The 22,213-nt window shown below is 43.3% G+C and overlaps 2 protein-coding genes across 2 annotated transcripts in view; one reads left to right on the plus strand and one right to left on the minus strand.

Moving 5' to 3' along the window:
• Window positions 1–804: 804 nt before the first annotated feature.
• On the minus strand, window positions 805–7,834 carry TMEM126A (transmembrane protein 126A). The gene is made up of 5 exons (XM_052670400.1): window positions 7,714–7,834; window positions 6,352–6,476; window positions 3,006–3,199; window positions 1,655–1,769; window positions 805–1,097 (listed from the first exon to the last, which is right to left on the minus strand). Exons 2-5 carry the CDS (start codon window positions 6,465–6,467, stop codon window positions 893–895), a joined length of 630 nt encoding a protein of 209 aa, XP_052526360.1. The 5' UTR covers window positions 6,468–6,476; window positions 7,714–7,834; the 3' UTR covers window positions 805–892.
• Window positions 7,835–7,874: 40 nt separating this feature from the next.
• DLG2 (discs large MAGUK scaffold protein 2) overlaps window positions 7,875–22,213 on the plus strand; it is a 986,929-nt gene continuing 972,590 nt past the window's right edge. The window contains exons 1-2 of the mRNA XM_052669729.1: window positions 7,875–8,057; window positions 8,561–9,625. Coding sequence (XP_052525689.1) covers window positions 9,607–9,625 — 19 coding nt within the window. The 5' untranslated portion in view covers window positions 7,875–8,057; window positions 8,561–9,606. The remainder of the gene's footprint in view (window positions 8,058–8,560; window positions 9,626–22,213) is intronic.

Consider the following 22,213-nt stretch of genomic DNA (forward strand, 5'->3'; position numbering starts at 1 on the left):
TGAGATGATTGCTTCTGTAGAAAATCCTATTGTCTTTACTCAAAAAGATGTTATCACTGCTCCCAATGCAGCCTCTTTGAAGAGCACTGCTTGCTGCTGGTCTCCAGCTGGACATCAAGCCTCTAGAACATAGAGCTGTCAGGGTGAATACAGGCCTGACTCACAAAGAAAGCACTCTGAACCACTAACTTCGAACTAGAGGATGCTGAGGTACCACAGCAACAGCCCTTTGAGGCCTCTCAGTGTAGTTCATTGCTTCCGGAGAAGACCAATTTCAAGGCAAACTGGTAGGAGGACAGTTTGTTCCAGTTAGGCTTTTTTTGGTCCCCGTGTCAATGCATGTGCTGGGAATGCTCTGACATGAGTATCACTCCTGCCTGCTCTGTGATCGTGGTGCTCCCTGCAGCTTATAGCTGTACCCAGGCAACAGCCCAAACAAAATCTGTGACAGAAATTCTACTTCAGTGAAGTTCAGGGAGGAAAGTACTCAGATTTTTAGCAATCTCAAGAAAAAAAAAATAAAAATTGCATGATTTGTTTTTAAATATCAGTGTTATCTGCATTATTGTAATATTATTAATTTTTTTTAATAAACTTACTTGCACATCTGTAAAATGCAGAATCACCACCAGCCAAACCGTAAGCACGCAATAAAAAAAATTACTTATTTTTCCCCATTTCCAAAGAAAACCACTTATTTTTATGGAGATGTTATCAAGGTAAATATTCTGTGCCAGGCATGATGAAGAACTTCACTTACACTCAAGTTCAGAGTTGAAAAGAATGTCAGCACACAGTCTTAACTTGTTTTCTATTAGAAGAAGGACAGCAAGCACCAACTTCTTTGTTTATTACAATTTCTTATCCATGGAAACTGGAAAGTTGTTCAACTTCAGGCTTGTAACTCTTCAGGATCCCTGCCGGGCTTCATCTGCTCCAGTACTTTGACATACACTCCGTGATGTTTAGTGGCAAGAAAAGCTCCAGTCAGAACCTGTATAAGCACACCCAATCTCATCTTTCTAAAGACAGGCTGAGAAACTGAGAGCCAGAAGCGCAGTAAGTTCTCTTTCCCTGGCAAGGGAGATGAAGAATACCTAAAAAAACATAAATAGTGGTAAAAACTTTTACTTTCCTCCATCCAATTTAAGCATCGGTATTTACAGTCAATAAGAAAACTTTGGGTAGATATTATTCCCTCCTTCCTCTCCTAAGTTCAGCTGGTGGTGCTGAGTTCTCCCTGTGGTTAAATGCTGTACAATCACACCTGCCAGGGAGTTTGGGTACTGAGCACTTCAGAAACATTCAGCTACCCAGCCAAACACCACTAAGAAATGTTCACTGCTTTGAGGGATGGGAAGCCTCAATTTAAAATGCCCACGTGTATCATGCATAGCTTGCAAGGTTCCAAGCTAAACTCAAATGCTTTACAGTACTCTGGTTCAGTTTTGTAGATCTTTTTTTCCAGTTGGGAGGGTTGTGAGCAAACCTCTTAGCAGCTTTTCCCTGTAATTAGATGACTGGTACAAATCACCTTTCACGCAGTAAAAGCCTCCAGGAGGATACTGTGTGCACAGACTAAAAATTCACACGGTTTAAACTGAGAGCTGGAAATATAACAAGATGTAACTCACTGCAGATTGATGAGACATACCTGACTGCAAGGCTTCCGTTCACAGGGATAGCCATGAAAATAGGGTAGAGACCACCCACAACAGCACCAATTAATCCTCCTCTGACCATGGCACAGACTTGACAGTCCAGCTCACCTGCAGCACAAGCAAAGCATTTCACTGTCAATATGCACATAGCTCTATCATATTGTAAGCTGCACACAACACAGAAATGGGCACTATGCAGAAATGGCCAAGCTGTAAAGGTATTGCATTGATTTTAATTTTTATTTTTTTTCTCTTTTTTAAAAGCCCTCCTGTTGCAAAAATAAAACAACTCTCGTTCCAGCTGTGATGGATAAACAACAGTGGGCACTAAGCACCAACAGCACTGCTCTGGCACTCTCCCTGCTCAGGACAGAGGGAGAAAATATGATGGAAACAATGCTCTCAGAGTGATAAAGACAGGGAGTTCATTCATCATGTACCATCACAGGCAGAACAGTCTCAGCGTAAGGGAGATGAATGTAGCAGTGAGCAGTAAGGCAACAAACTAAGAGCACTGAGAACCAAAAGCAAACTAAACATGTCCCACAGGCAGCAGCTCCTGCCTGGGGCTGCTCCTCTGGGGGCTCTCCGTAGGCTGTGCCTCCTTCAAGCTTATCCACTGCTGCACCGTGGGCTCTTCCATGGCTGCACGAGATCTGCTCTGCATGGTGCCCATGGGCTGCAGGGAACAGCCTGCTCTACCAGCAGCCTCTCCCAGGCTGCAGGGAACACCTTTTCCATGCCTGAAAAACCTCTACGCTGACTTTTGGGGCTGCAGGGCTGCTTCTCTCCTATTTCTCACTCCTGTCTCCCAGCTGCTGTTGCACAGATTTCCCCTCCCTTCAATTTACTCTCCCAGAGGTGCACAAAGTGTTGCTCAAGGCTCAGCTGCCATGAGAGGGACCATCTGCCAGGCAGAGGGTTCCTGTGGGAGCTGCTCTGACACAGGGGCATTGCTGGGCTCTGCCACTCCTGCAGCCCCCATTAACAAAACCTTGCCACATAAGCCCAGTACACTAACCTGCACTCTAAAATTGACCTTTTAATGAAATGGTACAGATAGTGAAAACCAAACTGCTTTGTTGGAGTTCAAATGCCAATTTCACATGAGAGTAAAGTACTAAAAATCAGGGAGGTCTAACAGGAAAGAATTATGTACAAGTGAAAATACACATACCTCTCTCCCCCACTCACAACTCACTGCTCACTGCTGCCCAACATACTCCATCATGTTTTTGAAACCCTGCTTTATCAATCAAGGCTTTCAAGATTTGCAGAGAGGAACAGCTCATCCAGTGTTCAGTGTGCACAGGAAGCAAAGGCTTTTTGATAACAACGAATTACCTGAAAATAGAGGGCCACGCAGAAAAGCATCATAAACTACCACTGTTGAAATAAATGGAATAACAGCCATTGGCAATGCAGATATTATGGCAGCTTTTCTGACATTTAAGATCTTCCTGAAGTAATTATTTGCTGTTAAGCCACATAAGCTTGCATTTCCTGCAAGGAAGTATGATCCATGATTACAAAGGTTCCTGTAAGAAAATAATAAAAGAAGTCCATTTAGACAATGAGAAACATGAAATTGCTTTGTTTATCCAGTGCTACAGTTCATTTCTGAATACTCTACAATAAGAAGTCCAACATGCTGCTTTTACAGAACCAGAGCTACTATTTTCCCCATCATAGCAGAGGGACTGGTTTCTGCTATCATGTTTTTTAACATACAGCTCAGAGCAGTGACTGATGGTGAAACGTATAATGTGGTGAGAGACAGTCTTCATTTAATAGCTTGACAAACACTTCCTGCTGCATTCATCACAGCAGGTAGTGAAAGGGAGGAATGGAAACGTGCCAGTTTTACAGTCTGCAATTCATCCCACTTGCAGAGGGAAGTTGTGCATTCCTTATCATTATGCCTGTCACTGTCAGTTGATCAGTGAAAATAATGCTCTGTTTGGGTTTCCACAAACCTAAACATTCCAAGAGTAATAGTTATTGCTAGGCAAAGCAATTCATGGAAAGGCACCTCAGTTCTGAGGCTATGCCAATAATGTTATGTTAAAAGTGTATTTTTAAGTGTGCCATAAATTGCATATAATGCTGAAAGCCACAAAGATAATCAAATTCACCAATCACATAATGTATGCTAGGGCAAATGTCATACCTATCTGCAAAGTTACCAGATGTAACAATCTCTAAAGATTTAGCAGCTAATACGTTATTTTAAAAATGCACCTACTTAAAACTCTTCCACATTAAAATGGTCCAGAGGAGGGCCACTAAGATGATCAGAGGGCTGGAGCACCTCTCCTGTAAAGAAAGGTTGAGGGAAGCTGGGCTTATTTAGCTTGGAGAAGGCTCCAGGGAGACCTCATTGTGGCCTTCCAATACTTGAAGAGAGCGTGCATATCTATGTATCTATCTATCTATCTATCTATCTATCTAAACAGGAGGGGGAACGGCTGTTTATGAGGGTGGATAGTGATAGGACAGGGGGAATGGTCTTAAACTGAGACAGGGGAGGTTTAGGTTAGATATAAGGAGGAAGTTTTTCACTCAGAGGGTGGTGACACACTGGAACAGGCTGCCCAAGGAGGCTGTGGATGCCCCATCCCTGGAGGCATTCAAGGCCAGGCTGGATGTGGCTCTGGGCAGCCTGGTCTGGTGGTTGGTGACCCTGCACATAGCAGGGGGTTGAAAACAGATGATCATTGTGGTCCTTTTCAACCCAGGCCATTCTATGATTCTATGACTAATGCTTAGAGTAACACTGAGCACTCATAAACCATATAAAACATTAGCAGATTTAAGTGCTGATTCTGCAAAGCTTCAACAACAAAAGCATCTGACAATCAATGGCTCTGATTATTTCCATTTTGAACAGGACAGTACTTTCATTCCTGGTACATATCAGATTTTCAAACGTGGACATATGCTACTCCCAATTCAGTTATGATGTTACACAGCACAGGAACCTACCTGGTCAAATATTGCTCCTGCTCTTATTTAGGAGTCACAGTGCATTTGTTTGTTTGCTTTAAGAGATGGACATATTTGCTTTCCAAATCACCATTCTCACAGTTCTGGATATCATTTAAGGACTGTCTGCAGAGCACAGCTTCTGAAAACCAGCCATTTTATTGCTCCATTTACAACCACAGGTAGTGAAATGCATGTGTGCATATGCATACGTGCAGAGCACTGAGATTAAAATTTATCAGTGTATTTGAGAATCCAATTAGAGCATAACAGCATAACAGGAGGAGCAGAATCTCATCAGTCTTACTGATGTACAGAACAGCTGCCCAGCACAAAAGGAAAGAAAGGGAGGACTGAAAAGTTGTTTCTGTACGGTTCAATATCAGCTCTCTGTTGTTAAAAGCACAATCTGTGTTGAATATGAACTATCAGTTTGACCACAGCACACTTCCAGCTGTCAGTGATCCACCCAGTAGGGTATGCAAACTTCAAGGCCTGCTAAGGCAGCTTCAAATGAGAATAGAGGCCCCCACAACAGAACTGTGCCAGGGGAGGGTCAGGCTGGGTGTTAGGATAAGGCCCTACACCAGAGGGCACTGGGCATGGAACAGGCTGCCCAGGGCAGCGGACACAGCTCTGAGCTGTTGGAGCTCAAGGAGCATTTAGACAATGTGCTCAGGCATGGAGTTTGGGTTTTGAGTGGTCCTGTGTGGAACCAGGGCTTGGACTCAATGTGCCCCCTGTAACTTGAGATATCCTGCAATTATTATGACAGCTATTTCCTTCCAAGGCCAGCAATCTCTAGGTACTGCACTGTCTATCAAGAATTACTTGCCTTCCACTTAGTTCCCAGTTCAGGGGAAGGAGACGTGTTTTAAGTTGTGTACAAGCACAGCAAATCCTACAGAGAGCTACAACTCTGTAATATGAGGGATAAAGCCTTGGTGTTAGCTTCTCTCACCTGGGTGAGGAGACTCTCTGCTAATACCTGTAGTTTGCTTAGCCAGCAATTTAGTCCTATTAGTTTAAAAATAATAATAATTTAAAAAAGTTTTTTGTTACTTTGAATTATTCAGACAAGAGGTATGCAAGATACCTGCTCAGGTCCAATCTGACTTTGCAGTGAAATACATTATAAAACACTGGTGTCCGTGAAGCCCAGAGGCTATTCAGCTATTTGTGTGCTGCACAGTGCCCCTGCTGATGAGGCTGGCATATGGCTCTGGTCGATTTGTAAGCACCACCTGGCTTCCTCAGCCTCACCTTCCTGAAACAGGGAGCAGCACAGAATGAAATGCAGAAAGCAGCAGTGTGGTGCTCACTCCATTCTGGCCCTAGGCCAGCCCTGCCTAATGCATGACAGCTCCGGAGAACCACATGGCTATCTGCCTTATGCTCTCCAGCATTTCAGTTTCCTAGAAAATGCATGGCTGCATGAAGGCTCAGAGTCAGTCGGGGCTAATCAACCATCTCAGAACCTTAAGCACTGGGGAGCTCATGCCAGAAACCAACTGAGCAGGACCACTGAGACATAACCATATTTGAGGAACACAAAACAAGTTTTCTCGATAATAAGAAGCTTCTCTGCAATTCAGTATTTTTGTAACTGTGAGGAAGGTTTGCAATACAAAAGAAAGAGGAGAGAGAACAGTCTCCAAAAGACTTTAAACGTTTGATACAGTTCATTCATTTCAGCAGCACTTACTGATCTGATTTAGGAAGCTCATTCAACAACTTGTGTATGATTTCCACCCGCTTCACTCTTTCCAAATATAGTCTCCGCTGTGGAGAATCTAGTTCAAGAAATTCTCTTCCTGTCATTTTGAAGTCCTGAATCATAAAGAACAAAGGAATGTAATCAAAGTTACACACCCCCAGTATGCACCAAACGAACATTTGCATTCCTTTGCACTATGCAATCAGAAATGCATTTCCTATTTTTTGTGACAGCTATCAGATATAAAACGTGCAATCCGGCTCCAGAAGTCTGATATTTTCGACTGCATGAACCCTACTGAGCCACTTTCTTTAGCAGGGGGTGTTGCAGATGGGGTTTGACAACGGTTTTGAGCCAACTTAAGTGCTCACTCTGATCACTCCCCAGACACCAGCTCCACAGCATCTTGCTGAACTCACACAGATGGAAACCACCTGGAGGCAATGAGGGATGATAGGGAATGGCCTTAAGTTGCACCAGGGGAGGTTCAGCTTGGATATTAGGAGAAGTTTCTTTTCAGAAAGAGTGGTGAGGAATTGGAAAAGACTGCTCAGGGAGGGGGTGGACTCACCATCCCTGGAGGTGTTCAGGAAACATGGAGATGTGGCACTGAGGGATGTAGTTACTGGGCACAGTGGGGATGGGTTGGATATATACATATAACCATATTGTGTAAAGATTTAAAGTAATCATAATGATATCTACTCCCTGCTTTTACATGCCATCACTAATGGCTTTTTTTTATTGGTGCTCCTAGTCAGAGACACCACATATCAAGTCAGAAAGCATACAGTTTTTCATTAGGCATAGTATAGTAATTGAAAAGCTTTTTTAAGGTATTTTTCTGCAATGGATGGAGAATTACCCAAACTGAAGTTGTCCAGTTGTAAGTGGCTTTACTGTCTAATTTGAAACGTATTTCAACTACAAGACTGTATCTTATCAACGCTTATAAATACCTACAGCACAGGAGTCAAGGCACGGGGCCAAGCTCTATTCAGCTGTGCCCAGCAAAAGGACAAAGAGCAACGGGTACAAACTGGAACACAGGAAGTTCCATATGAAGGTGGAATATGAACAGGCTGCCCAGAGAGGGTCAGGGCTAGGGTTTGTGTGGTAAACGGCACACGTGAGAGGAAACACTGCCTCACCGGCCAGTCAGGGCCCCCAAGCAGCGCCGCACCGCCCGCTTCCCTCCATGGACTCCCAGCAGCCCACCCCCCCACTGCCTTCCTCTCTCCACACCTTGGGTGTCCTGAAATCCCCAGGGCTTGACACTCAGCCGCAGGGTCCCCAACGTACCACCAAAACCCCACGACCACGCGTTGTCCAGCCGCCCGCCCGACTCACCGCGCCGCCAGGCCCCGTCCTCACACCGCAGGCCCTCCCACCTCCACTACCCCCCCCATGGCCGCCACCATCTTGCCCGCGATCACGTGAGCGGCGGCTTCAAGACGCCGTCTCTGATTGGGCGTCCCCCGGGCGGCGCAGCACGGCGGCATCCGATTGGCTGCTTCGTGTGGCGGGCGGGGGGTCAGCGGCCGGCCCGGCGCGCGTTGCTAGGGGTGGCGGATGGCGGCGGCGGTTCCTCCATGGAGACGGGGCTGAACGGGACCCGGCAGCCGGCGGCCCGGACGCGGGGACTCCCCCTAGCGGAGCGCGGAGCCTTCCATGGGGGAGGTCCAGTTCTCGGGGTAACCCGCTGACCCCCCTACCCTCACCCGGCCCCTTGGCCTCAGGCCCCTCGCCCTCTTCCCGACCTCTCCTCAGCCCCCGCCCGCTCCCCTTCGCCTTCCTCCTCCGCTTCGTGCTGCGCTGCCCGTCCGACCCCGCCTGCATCCCTTCTCCATCCCCTCAGCTCTGTCCCCCTGCGATCTGAGGGAAATTGTCTTCTCCCCTATCCATCCCAGCCTTCACCGCTCCGAAAAGCACCAGGCAGCCCCTTTCAGAGCTGGAGAAGCGAGGGGTTGGGAAGGCGGGACAGGCGGATCTCTGGTGATGCTCATCCTCCTTCACGCGTTCAGTTTCCATCTCCTAAAGGAGACGATGCTAAGCCAAAGCCCTGTGCGTGCGTCCCGGCTCCCTGTGTGGGAAAGGAGAGCGCTCAGAGCCTGCCCACCTTTTCCATAGCTTTTTCCTAAGGAGATAGATGAGAAAAATCTATTCCTGTTCTGTGTCTCTCTTTTTGTTTTTCCAGAAAAAGGGGGGAGAGAAAGAGAGAGAGAGGCTCACGTCGATGCCAACCAGCTGCGCTTCTGAGTGGGAAACTCTGGACTGATCTAATGGCTGGCTCTTTCTTTCAGTGATCCTTCATTATCTCTGAAAATGAACCTTTTGTGAAGCTCTTCTCCTCATTCTCATTATCCCTCTTTGACGAGGCGGCTGCAGTGAGAAGGAAGAAATGGCACGAAGTTAAATGACTCCGGTACAAAGCGATCAGCTTTGCCAGAGTGCCCAGTGAGCAGCACTGTCACTTTAATAATTCCAGGTCGAGGGATTGCTTTCCTCCTTTTCAATCCTCTCTTTTAATACATGGGAGGATCAGAGGGACGTTAAAGACCGTAAGGCTGGGTGGCTTGCAGATAATAAAAATGAAAGTGACTGGCCGGTGATTTCTATTGGGTAAGAGGGTGATATTGGAAGGCTGTTGTCTGGTGAGGAAAAAGGGACCTTTTCAGTCTGCTGTGTGATCGATGCATAGCTTGCAAAATCCGTTCAAGAAGTGAAAGAAGTTTAAAGAGTCGCTTTGGATTGCTTTTTGTCTTGCTCCTTATCTGGATTATTTGGGAGTTTTTGTCCTGCAAATAACGTGTTCTTGAACATGTACAGGTGGAGCATTAAGACAGCTGCCTAGAGATGGACTGTGCCTTAATTGTATTACTTAAAATCTTTTAATTTTCAAACTTTGCTGCCAGAAGAGGAGTTGCAATAGGGTTTTTGTATTGCCAAGGAGCATTTTCTCTTGTATTTTTATAGAATCAAATGTATTTTAAAGAAATTGAAAGCATCTCTTAAACATCCGAAAAGCTTTTTTTCCCCCTTTTTTTCTTATTTGTGGGAAACATCGGAAATCCAATACAAGAAAAAACAGCAAGTATTGCTGGAAATGAAGACTGAAGTTGCATTTCCTAACTGAACTCTAAAAGTGTTTTGCACTAGATAGCCAGTTCCTGATCTCACAGTGCTCCATCGTTAATACCTGTAAATAAGTGCTTGCAACCAGATTCAGAAGTAGGAAGAAGAATGCCAGTCAAGAAGAAAGGTGGGCTATGAAGCTTCCTATCTCATTTTGCATCTCCATTATGTTAGGTTGTTGATTTCTGCTACTTATAGTTTGAAATTAAAAGAGCTTTGCTGGGGGATTGAAATTGTTTCTCTTCAGCGCTGAAAATGGGAGGAAAGTCTGTGCGCTTTACAGCAGGAATGTTTAAATGGCAAAGTTTTAAATGTGTGCTATCAAATTTGGCCTTAAGTTTTTATTTTGTGAATATTGGCCCTCAGAGATCTTGAACAGGCACCAAGGGGGGAGCTTGGTGTTTGTTGTGAGGAGCCTCTCTTACAAACACTGACCACTTTTCAGATCATGGCTTTAATCTGTTCTCTATTCTTTGTGTGTTTGGCGGGTTAAAGATCAGCCATCAGTAGCAGGGTAAGCAAATAACTAAACAAAATTTCAGTGCTATTTTTAAATAAAAGTTCCAATGTTGTGTTTTGAAGAAGATTTGAATGTGTTTTTTTTTTGGTTTTTTTTTTCTTAATTTTGGTTTGCATTTCTTAATCCATTATACAAGTGATGTATCTATGATTGTAGTATGTTGCAAAGTCTGTAATCAGAGCAAGTATAAAGCAGCTTTGGAAAATGTGCTTTCCAGTGTTCAGACAAGAACTGGGGCAAATTCATACTCTGAAAGCACTTGTAGACCTTGGGTTGTGTTTGGTTCCCTGCAGACGTGGTACCTGTTTAAAGTTTCAGAAGGTGCCAGTAGGATAAATGACAAGTGAGCCTTTCCTATGCAGCCCAGCTCTCCAGCTGTCCTTGGAGTTGATACGTCCCTGGGTTTAACTCAAAACTGGGGGGGGGAGGAACAAAAAGTGAACATTTGACAACAGGAAAGGGGATGTAATTAATGTGATTTCTCATTATTTTCCCTCTAGATAATACACCCTCAGTGTCAGTTATGAGTTAACATTTACCGTGTAAATAGTAATAAAAGCACATGATTGCTGGCAGTTTTCAAACTAATAACAATGAATGAGATGTTGTGATTCTATTTTAATAGATGACAGTGCAGAAACAAATTTTCAAACCTGAACTAATTTTTCAAACCTGAATGGATCATCATCAATTCATGGAATTACTTAGAATTGTATGTAGTAATGATGGGAATGTATGTGGAGGAGTATCATTCTTAATTCATACTGCTGTGCTGCAGACACATCACCCTAACGTACTGTGAGGGCTTGCCTGATATACATGTTCACAGATGGAGAAGTATGACTGCCTTCTTGGTTGTTATGTTGACTTTGAAACAGATGATTGACACTGAGGATATCTCTGTGCCTGATGTTTTGCTGCATTTCAGTTTCAGAATAGTTGCTGCAGGATTCTGGGGGGTGAAATCATAGGGGCTCCATTATGCAGGAGATTAGATTGGTAATCTAATCTGGCCTTAAAAATCAGTGCATTTCTTGTTTGTTTCTAGACAAGTCTGTTTCAGTCTGAATGGACATCAAGGCTTTAATTTCCCCTTCTGTCACAGGATGGCTGGTGTTAGAAGGGACCTCAAAGACCATCTGGTTCCAGTCCCCTGCCCAGTGAGAATACATGCTTTGACAGCTTCTAAATACAATCTCAAGAGACAGAAACGGCCACTGAAAGACTTTGTATTATTATATAGACTCATAGAATGATAGAATGGCTTGGGTTGAAAAGGACCACAATGCTCATCCAGTTCCAACCCCCTGCTATGTGCAGGGTCACCAGCCACCAGACCAGGCTGCCCAGAGCCACATCCAGCCTGGCCTTGAATGCCTCCAGGCATGGGGCATCCACAGCCTCCTTGGGCAGCCTGTTCCAGTGTGTCACCACCCTCTGGGTGAAAAACTTCCTCCTAAAATCTAACAAAACCTCCCCAGTCTTAGTTTAAAACCATTCCCCCTTGTCCTATCACTATAGGCATACTGAAGTTGCCAGTGTGAATGTATCTGAGTATTACAAATGTGTTTAAGCATGCAGGATTACAAATGTTAGTGAATCAGCAGCTTTACTGTTAGCTTGTGCGACATAATTTATGGCATTTTTGGCAAAAATTAAGCCTAAGTCCATGCAATAGACTTCCTAAATGTAATTAAATCTTTCTGACAACTTGAAAGACACTATCATTTGGGGGAAAAAAAAAACAAAAACAACCAAAAACCAAACAAAAAACCCAACTATCTGCTTTTGTTACAAGTAATCCATACTATTCCTATGGCCAAAGGAGATTGAGTGTGTTTTCCCTGTTTTCTGTTCCCATTTGGACTTTATGTCCAACTTGTTTCCACCTTCTGCTGATGATTTATTTTCCTTTTCTGGTCATAAGTATTTGGGAGTTCACGTCTTCTGTCTCCTTTTCCCATGCCATCTGTAGACATCTCAGTGGGACACTGAGTGCTTCTAGGCTGTGCAAAATCATGCACTGCAATAGCAGCAGTAGAATGGGACCATCCCTCTGCATTTCAGAACTTCTCTAGGTGCTGCTATTTTGAATTTGATCAAAATATTCTCCTAAAATTGGTAGTCCTGGCCTGTTTAGGCAGGAAAAATAGTTTAATTGTAACAAAATTTATAATTTAGAGGAAGCACTGATTTCTTATGTACATGGAGAAAAGGGCTTGCTGCTGATTCTGATCGTGTTTATGTCAATTTGTGATTGCCCTTGTCTGACGAGCTGGAGTGACATGATTTTCTCTTCTCAGCTTACTCTGGAGGGAAACAGGGCTTTCACAGATAAACTAGTGTATGTTTAAATACAACTGTTCATTAAATACTTAAGGAATTTTGTGAGGAAAGCTTTGCTTCAAAATGAAGTAGTACTGACACCCAGAAGATTCTTGTTAAGCCAGGATAGCTTCTCAAACAGTTTTTACATTTCTCCTCCTCCTCCCTCTCAGAGTTACTTAGCCCTTTTGATTTTTGTTAACCCTAAGGCAATGTATTTAGACTTGCAAGTGCATGAGTGTTGGTTTCATGCACAAAATACGGAATATGGTAAAATGTTACTGCAACTCCTTCACATCTTTCACAGTGACAGAAAGAGCAAAGTAGATCCATGCTCCTCTATGAAGGTGAGACCAGATTCCAGTCTTGAACCCTGCTTGCAATTGACGTGGATGTGGCAGAGACCCCAGCGTAGATTCATTAAGGTTGGAAAACACTTTTAAAATCACCGAGTCCAACCATCAACCCATCCCCACCATGGCCACAAACCATGTCCTGCAGTGCTATCAGGAGAATTTTTTTCCTAACATCCAAGCTGAACCTCCGCTGGCTCAAATTAAGGCCATTACCTCTCCTCCTATCACTGTTACCCAGGAGAAGAGGCCAGCCTCTACCTCACCACCACCTCATGTCAGACATTCAAGGTCTCCCCCGAGCCTCCTCTTCTCTGAACTAAACCTCTAGATGCTTGGCTGCAGATAGAAAGGCATTCTGGTTCTTTTTGGCCTATGATAATTTATATTTCATCACACCTCTTGTATAAGGAAATGCTTTCAAGGACGTATTAAGGCAACCAACAGGAAGAATTAAAAAGCATTGATCTGATCCTCAGTGGACTACAGCTACCATTTAGGAGAATCTGATAGATGTGCTTTAGGAAATGCTGAATATACAGTGATAATGCTAATTTTACGTGTCTGATCTGTTGAAAGGAAGAGGTCTAAAAACAACTGAGCAGGAATTCTTAAAGTGAAATATATTATGGGCCGGGAAATTTAGCTTCTGTTAATGTACTGAAGTTCTATGTTTCTTTTTAAATAACAACATTTTAATTTAAAATTGTAACTTTGGGTGCTCAGAAGTGTTAATGGACACAATTGCAGTCTCCTTACAGACTACTAAGCAGGAAACCCAGTGATATTGAAGTAGGGGATTTTTGTTTCCCTTTTCCTTCTAGTAAGTATTACAGGCTGTTTGTCATTTCAGCTGCTGAATAAATGTTCTCAAATAAGTACATGGCTAAAAAGCCACCTTTTTCATCTTAGTTATTACAGTGAATTGATGGGAAGCAGTGCAAAGATGAAGGCTAGCTTTACAGGCTGGGGAAAGAACAGTTTTCCAAGAGAGGGACATGTAGCAGAAAATTGCTCTCTAAGGTTTGTAGAGGGAGCACAGGGTAGCCACACTGACCGACGTGGCTCAGTGAGATGATACTCAGCCTCTCCTTTAAATTTTAGTGGGAGGAAAAAAAATCTCATTTTCTGAGGTCCTCAAGACCTCTGACGTGTGTTCTGTGAGTGCTATAAATTAACAGCATTCATTATTTTTACGGTGAAAAGTGATATAAATTGTTGTACTGTTAGTCACTAGAATTGGAAGCGACCATACTGTTGATAGAAACAAGAGGCAGCTGTGCATCCTCTCCTCAGTTCCTGTTAAATGCATATTGCATTCAGTGGAAGCAATGTTGTCTTGCATGATAAGCACATTTTTTTTTTCTTCCCAGCCTCCCTTCTTTCCTTCTGAATTTGTTCCAGATGGCAAAGTGAGATGGGAGAGGGTGACCATGGGGAGAAAAAGCTGAATTCATGCCTGGTTGCCAAATAAGGGAATTCATCCCAGAAATAACCAGGGCTGCCTTGGAAGCTATTGGAGAGGGTCCAGAGGAGAGCCACAAAGATGATCAGCACCTCCCCTATGAAGACAGGCTGAGGGAGCTGGGCTTGTTCAGCCTGGAGAAGTCTGCGGGTCATTGCAGCCTTTCAGTACCTAGGGGAGCCTACAAACAGGAGGGAAGTCAACTCTTTGAAAGGGTTGATAACAGCAGGACAAAGGGAAATGGTGTTGAGGAAGGGAAGATTTAGGTTGGATGTCAGGGGGAAGTTCTTTACTCAGAGAGTGGTGAGGTGCTGGAACAGCTGCTCAGAGAGGCTGTGGATGCCCCGTCCCTGGAGGTGTTCAAGGTTGGATGGGGCCCTGGGCAGCCTGGTCTGGTATTAAATGTGGAGGTTGCTGGCCCTGAGTGTGGCAGGGGGGTTGGAGATTCATGATCTTTGAGGTCCCTTCCAACCCTGGCCATTCTATGATTCTATGACCTGAGGGGTGACAACAGTACTAACCAACATCACTGCTGCATCCTGGAGCAATTCCAGTCTCCTTACAGCTGAGTTCTTGGTGTTGTGCACTACACTTCTGCACTTGCAGATGGATGCATGCTAAGCTGTGCTTGAAAAAAAAAGTAAAAATCCCACCACAAATAACCCAAAGAGATTTACAGATGTAATTGCCAAACGTTCTGAACATAGTTTGCTGTTGTTGCCCAGAGGGGATGTGTTTTGTTCATCAGCTCAGAGTCTCTACTCTCATACAAAGGTTCTGGGTAAATGTGAGCTCATACTGTGTGTTTTAGTAATAAATAAAAGCACAATGTCATTCCATTCTGTTCCACTTTATGTCAGTGTTACTGGATTAGATCTGAATTTTCTTAATTCCACATTGTTTTCTTTCATGTGAAACAATAATTCTGTTGTATGAGTTTGGAAGTCCTTTATTCAGGAACAGACTCCTTTCTGTTCGCTTTCTGCCTCATTCCAGTTCTCACATTTATGTTAATTTTGATTTTGAATGTTCTTTTAAAGCAAAAACGTACACAGCAGCTGCATGGTGTAACTCCTGGTTTTCACTCTTACAACTATACATCAAGTTCCACTAGTCTTGTGTATGACATACAACTGCATTGTAAGCTCTGCAAGCAGGGCTCTTGAACTTTTTTTTCTGTAGCTGTTAAACTTTGTGAAGGTGCCTTTATTTTACTGCACAAATAAGAGGATTTCCTTGGGTGTTACATCATTTTGGGGTGTGTGGCCTCGTTTTCATTCTGTCTTCATATTTACATCACTGATATTTACACTTAGATTCGAACACTGTGACACTTGAAAGGCAGACATAAGAAGCTCAGGTGAAGCTAATTACACTTGTTGGGTTTTTCTAATTCTAGAACAGATTCAGGGCTCCAGAACCTGTTCATTTTAGAAGCTGAGACATTAACAATCTGTGTAGCCAGGACAAGAAATGTGAGAAAACATCACCCACAAACAGGCCCCACATTATCTTCAATGTAGCTAGGAAAAAAAGAGCTCACTTGGAAATGGGACTGGCCCAAATGGAATCAGCAGCTGATAAGAGCAGCTAAACCCTTCAGCTGCCCTATCAGCTGCTGAACCCTTCTGCAGTCCCTAAAAAGAAGTGACCTAGTAGACACCAGGTCCCAGAACGAGCCAACAGTGAGGAATAAGTGGACTCTTCCTTGTTATAAAGATAAAATGGTGATACAGAAAACAAACAGATTATGCACTAATTATTAAATTTTGGAGAGTTGATTGTAGTTTTGCAGGAAGAGGTGAGTAAGGGAAGGGTGTCTGGGGTTGCAGGGTAAGCTATTCCCATAAGCTCAGATGGAGCTTGGGGCACTAGGAATGCAGCTCTGGTTGCAAGGTGCTTTTCCTTCAGCAGAAGTGCTGGAGAAAAATCTGGTTTTAAGGTGAGCCAGTCCCTACCTGATCTTTATATAGTTATCCTGTTCCTTATGTACATTTAATCAAGTTTAAAGGACTATATTTAAAACTTAAAAAAAAAAAAAAAAAAAAGTGAAAGAAATGGTTAAACAGAACAGATGTATGGTTATGTGTTGTAAAACCAAGTGTGAAGATACTCAGAATGCAAGCTTTCATTACAGCTAATCGGCGCTGAAAACTGAATTTGTTCTTCAAGACCCATAAAGTCTGATTCTTAACGAACATGCTAAAAAAAAAGAAACAACAACAAAAGGATCTCAAGCATTCTTTTATTGCATTTATGTTCGTGCTGTGTTTCATAAAGCTGACAGTCCTGTTCAGCTTTGTCCACCACTCCGTGTTCTGTGGCACTACTCGGTCTTCAGTCAGGGTTTAGAAACTGTGCTTTAAGAGAAATTTGATTCCAGAAGAGAGAATAAAAGGCTTTGGAAATGTAAACCATGTACCAAATTTGCAAGGACTGGAACTGGTTAGCCTGGAAAGGAGAATAAGCAAGGGAAGGATGTGACAAGTCGCACTGCATAGAACAGGCTACAAAGGGAGCAATGGTTTGTTTTCTACATTGGCATCTGGAGGACAAGAAGAAAGTTGTCCTAAATTATAATAAAAAAGATGGAAATTATATAGCAAAAAATAAAAATAAATAAATATATATGTATCAATTGCATCGTTAAGTGCTGAAATTAGCTGCTGTGGACATTGCAGGAGGTTAGCAGTGAAGTTAGGCCCTGCCCAGCAGGGAGGTAGATAGAAAAGCCCTAATAGGGCTCCTCCAGGCTCTGTGTATCTGCAATTTCCATTTCTCAGAGCATCTGGCTGACAGATCGCAGTGTAACTCCTGCCCTTCTCAGCAATCTCACTTGAAGAGCGTTTAGCCCTGTTCCTTGCATCATTTTCACAAATCAATATTCTGGGAGAAGAGGCTGCTGTGCAGTTTCTGCCATCTGATTGCTGCCTTTTGCTCTGACTGTTTGGTACACGGAGAGCTGCAGGAAACACAACTGCATGTTAACACAGCTTGGTGCAGAGCTCCTGACCTCCTTCGAGTCCAATCTCGCTTGGTGTTTGGATGTTTTAGCATAGCTGTGTATGCAGTGTTGCTCTGTTCTGTGCTGTTGTACTTGCACAGCAATTCTTGCTAAAATTCTGAGCCATATCTTGGCTGCTAAAAGCATCAAGGTCTGAAATGGTACCTCTTCACAGCTAACCTGCTCCTAGATTTATGTTTTGCAGGAAGACAGAGAATTCACCAAGGCTAAGGTTAATTTCAGAAGGTTATGCTTCTTTATACATTTAATGGAGAGTGATTGGTTTCTCAGTAGGGTGACTCAGAGCAAAAACTTAACTTTACATCTCATTCCTTGAGAGAGAGTCTCTCTGCTGACTCACATTTAATCTTCATAGCCCTGTGGCAGCTGCCCTGGCTGCTTCCTAGAAGCTGAAACCACTGCAATAAACCTGCCTGATAATGACTTGAGTAATTAACACCCCTTTTTCTGTCCCCCTGGTTCCCTTAGTGGGACTGTAGATGGGTTTACTTGCCATGCATGCTCCCAAGGACTGTTATTTTTAACCCCTTTACTTGTTTGTTGGGAGTGCTCAGCACATTGGTGATAGTATATTTCTCAGATACATCATATCTTATGTTTCCTTGAGGTTGCATAACCCATATGGTGAGGATTTATTAAAGCTCTGTTGCAGCTATGAAGGGCCGGAGCTGCTGAGGGATTTCTAGTTTGTACAGAGCCATCTATTCCCCATCCACTGTCCCTCTGTGCAATCTGATAGATTTTTTTGTGCATCTCGTTTGTGTAGGTATATGTATTAATATAATTATTGCCATTTCTATACTATTTCTCAAGGCTTTTGCAGCATTATAACCTGCAATTTGAATTTGAAAATGCAGTCTCCTGTAGGAGTTCTGAAGCCCAGGCCTGTGCACAGAGCATGGTGTTCTAATAGGATGCATTCCTTTGTGCTTGCTGTTGTGTGTGGAAATGAAGAAAGGTGAATGAGTGGCTGATGGCTGAGGCTTGGATCAGACCCAGGGATATCTGGAACTCAAAAGAAAATATTGCATGCCCTCCCTTTGATCTATGAGAACTCATTTCAAAATTTTGAGGTCTCCAGAGCACAGAATCAAATTGAGATCTCAAAATGACAGAGGTAAGGGCATGGTGTTTGCTCAGACCTCTTGGCTGTTCTGTCAGTGCTAATCTAAAGAAAGGTTTGGATTCCAAAGTAGAAGTAGTTTTGGAGACCGTTTTCATTTAAAGTTATTGAAGTTCACTGTGAATATTTCCTTGCACTCCTCAGTGCTCTGATTACATTTCTCACTTCTATTTTGGCTGCTGCCTTTTTCCTCCCCCATTTTTCATGCCTTTTCCAGCTTTACTGCCCTACATTTTCCCAATTCTGATTCCCCAAAAACTGGGAAGAGTCTCTTGAAATATGCGGGCATGTTTTTTGTTTTTTTAAAGTCACCTATGCTAAGGTAACTTTGCAAATCAGAAGTAATTAAAATCCCCTTTTGGAAAGGTAGTGGAAACAATTAAAAATGAAAAATTGAAGTAAAAAACCCCTTTATTTTATCAACTCATCAAGAGTCAGATCTCAACTTGACTTCAACAGCTCTCACTGAGGAAATAATGATGTTTAATTATTTTAAGTCAACACTGTTTACCCCCAAAATCTTGTAGTTCATAGAGTCACAAAGTCACTGAATATTGCCAGGTGGTGGAGACCCAGGAGGAGGCCAACTACTAACTCCAGGCAAGGCTGGCCAAAATTCAACTCTTTGAAAGCCTAGTTAATAGCAGGACAAAGGGAAATGGTTTTATGTTGAGGGAGGGAAGATTTAGGTTGGATGTCAGGGGGAAGTTGTTTACTCAGAGAGTGGTGAGGTGCTGGAACAGCTGCCCAGAGAGGCTGTGGATGCCCCATCCCTGGAGGTGTTCAAGGCCAGGTTGGATGGGGCCCTGGGCAGCCTGGTCTGGTATTAAATGGGCAGGTTGGTGACCCTGTATGTGGCAGGGGGTTGGAGATTCATGATCCCTGAGGTCCCTTCCAACCCAAGCCATTCCATGGTTCAACCCATGTTTGATGCTAATACGGGCAAAGAATTGCAAATGTGATACTAAACTTATTGAGAAACTATCTGAGGTTCTGAGCAAATCTGGTGCTCTTTGGGTGTCAGTGGTCACTTGACACTGCCTTGTGATGCAGAGTGTTTTTTCCATCTCACTGCAATCTCTTGCATGTACAAGGCTGAATTTTCCAGTCCCTAATAAGTTTGGCATCGTATTTGCTCTTACTTTCTCTCAATTTTTTTAAACTGTCTTGTTTCATAGCAGGAATTAGAAGCAGCAGCAGCTCCCAGGAGGTTTGCGGTATTCAAAGCACTGCAGTTTTTCTACAATAATGATTGGTGTTGGCTAGTATGCTGTTGTTACGGTTTTGTGGCGGCCAGGAGGACATGTAGGAGATTGAAAATAGGAGCATGACAACATTTCTTTGAATTCTGGATGGATTCTGTCTTCTCTTTTTTAGGTCATCACTGTTCAGCATACGCTGGTTTGCGTTTTGAGAGTGGAGCTTCTCAACAGCTGGTTCTGAATCAGTTTTCTCTTTCTCGTGTAGCTTCAATTAATCATGTTAATCAAATATTTTCTGATTTAATTAGTGAAATTCATAGTTATTCCTAAATTAGCTTCAAAAAGAACTGGGGCTGTTCAGTCTGGGAGACCTGAGAGCAGCTTTTCTGTATCTGAAGAGGTAAAAGACTGTAAAAAAGAATGGGACAGACTGTATAAGGGTGTGTGGTGGAAAAGGTTTGAAACTAAAAGAGAGAAGATTCAGACTAAACATAAGGAAGAGGGTTACTACAGTAAGGGTGGTGGTCAGGAACTGGAACATGTTGCACAAAGGGGTGGTGGATGCCCCATTCCCAGAGTCACTCAAGGTCAGGTTGGATGGGGCTCTGAGCACCTGATGGAGCTGTGGGTGTCCCTGTTCATTGCAGGGGAGCTGCTTCAGAGGAGGGACAGGGAAGGGTTCTGCCCCACAGGGTGATGGGCATGGAACAACTGCCCAGGGCAGTGGGCACGGCCCCGAGCTGCCAGAGCTCAGGGAGCATCTGGACACCACTGTCAGACATTGGGTTTGGATTTAGGGTGTTCCTGTGCTGAGCTTGGGGTCCGACTCGATGGCCCTTGTGGGTCCCTTTCAACTGAGGGTGCTCCGTAATTCTGTGCCAGGCATTTCTAAACACACCGTAGAGCTTGTTCCTTTGTGGTGCTGCAGCTGTGGGGTCGGTCATACCAATATAAAGTACTTTTATAATAATGATTCTGATTTCACAGCATTTGTGTGCTTTTTCTGCTGAGCAGCTGTATGAGTGTCCTCACAAACACACTGGCAATGTACCTGCATCATGCAAGCACGTAACTCAGTACTGGTGTACAAAATTCCATTAAGATTTCCAGTCCCCTATACACTAATTTATCCAAAACCGGAGTGCCCACCTGTTACATTTTCAGTGAACGTACTGAAACTCAATTTTTTCAGTATCTCCTTGCCTGTATGGACTTTCAGTGGTTCTAAAATCAAGCTGTAAATAGCAAAAACATGGCAAAGATCCTGAATCAAACCAGAAGATAAAGGAAATGTCTAATTCCAGGTAGTAATTAGCATTGTATGTGGCATGCAGATCTCAGATATGGACCCTGAGGCATAGCTAAGGTAGAATTGATTTTTACATCACTATATCAAAGTAAATGATAAAGAAAATTAATTAGGGAATTTCCTTTCTTGCTTTTAATTTTTGTAACTGTGACATTCAGTCTTTCATATTAGCTTACAATTTAAGAGCGGTGCTTTAAGAAACAATTTTCAGTTGGTGAGAAGTTCATCTCCTGATGCATAATACACCTTGCTCTATACCTGTTTCCATGTAAGGCTTCATTTCTTGTTGGCAATATCCTTGGAAAACTTCTCTGTACATTACGCTGAAGCTACACTTCATTCATGTATTAACTTGGGTTGCATTGGGCTGAATGTGCAAGTCCAGAAGACAGGATAGGTCACACTGTTCTGAGTTCAGTGAAAAGTATGATGTCATTGAGGTTTTCGAAGCAAAAGTAGCTGAGCTTGTATGTAGAATTAGTTCTGGGACATCCCAACCATACACCACTTGGACCAGAACTTTGTTTTGGGGCCATGCTTTTGATTTGGATAGTGCCTGACCAGTAGGTTGGTCTGGTTTGGCAGATTGTTAAAAAGCAGTTTTGCTTTCTGCTCCTTGCATTGGCTCTGCTTATGAATTACTTCCTCCACCCCAAAAGCTCCAGCCTGGCAAGGACTGTTTGCAGTGCAGCACCCTGGGGAGAAAGCAGTCGTGCACAAAGGCTTTTTCTAGCCTAGGGAGAATTGATCTCCTTTGTGTGTTGTAATCAGTAGGAAAAACAATTTTTGAGGGTGATTCATGGAGGGATCCAAGCCTAGATATTCTGAACTGGCCTTTAAAAGAGCTGATTTTTCTCTGTACATTGTACATAGGCCCTAAGCTCAATGGCTGCCTTAGGTCAAAGCCAGGCAGTTGCCAAACCCTTTCTTCCCTCATGACAGCTCTTTGAAGAAGTGGTCGCTCCAGGTGGGATTGCAGCAGAGATCTTGAGCTCCTTGCAGTCGGAGTGTCTACACTGTTATAGAATGTTCCCTTATCAGATGTATGGGATGTGTGCATATGTATTTATATGCAACCATAATTAAATATATGTATTTAATTCCCACTGCTTTTTCTTCATTTTGTTTTTCTCTGATAAAATGCTTGTGATCAGACAGATTTCTATGAGGTGAAAGAAATTACATATTCCTAGACATTAATCATTCATTAAATATTTCCCCTTTTCCAACTGGAGAATGATATCAGCTCACAGAATAGAAGTTATGTCTCTTCCCATACTGTGAACTCACTCAATTATCACACCACAAGGCCCACACTACAAGGATCCCATTCAAGATCCTTGGCAAAGACAATCAGTTTTTATGCACAGAAAAAGAAGTTTGCTTTCATATA

This window comes from Tympanuchus pallidicinctus, unplaced genomic scaffold, assembly GCF_026119805.1.
Source record: "Tympanuchus pallidicinctus isolate F22 unplaced genomic scaffold, pur_lepc_1.0 scaffold11, whole genome shotgun sequence".
Classification (NCBI taxonomy): Eukaryota; Metazoa; Chordata; class Aves; order Galliformes; family Phasianidae; genus Tympanuchus; species Tympanuchus pallidicinctus.

Coding starts and splice junctions, on each gene's coding strand:
- TMEM126A (XM_052670400.1), bottom strand. CDS start 6,467: ATGACAGGAAGAGAATTTCTTGAACTAGATTCTCCACAGCGGAGACTA. Junction 3,200..6,351: donor GAGCTTCCTAAATCAGATCA/GTAAGTGCTGCT, acceptor ATTTTCTTACAG/GAACCTTTGTAATCATGGAT. Junction 1,098..1,654: donor AACGGAAGCCTTGCAGTCAG/GTATGTCTCATC, acceptor ATGTTTTTTTAG/GTATTCTTCATCTCCCTTGC.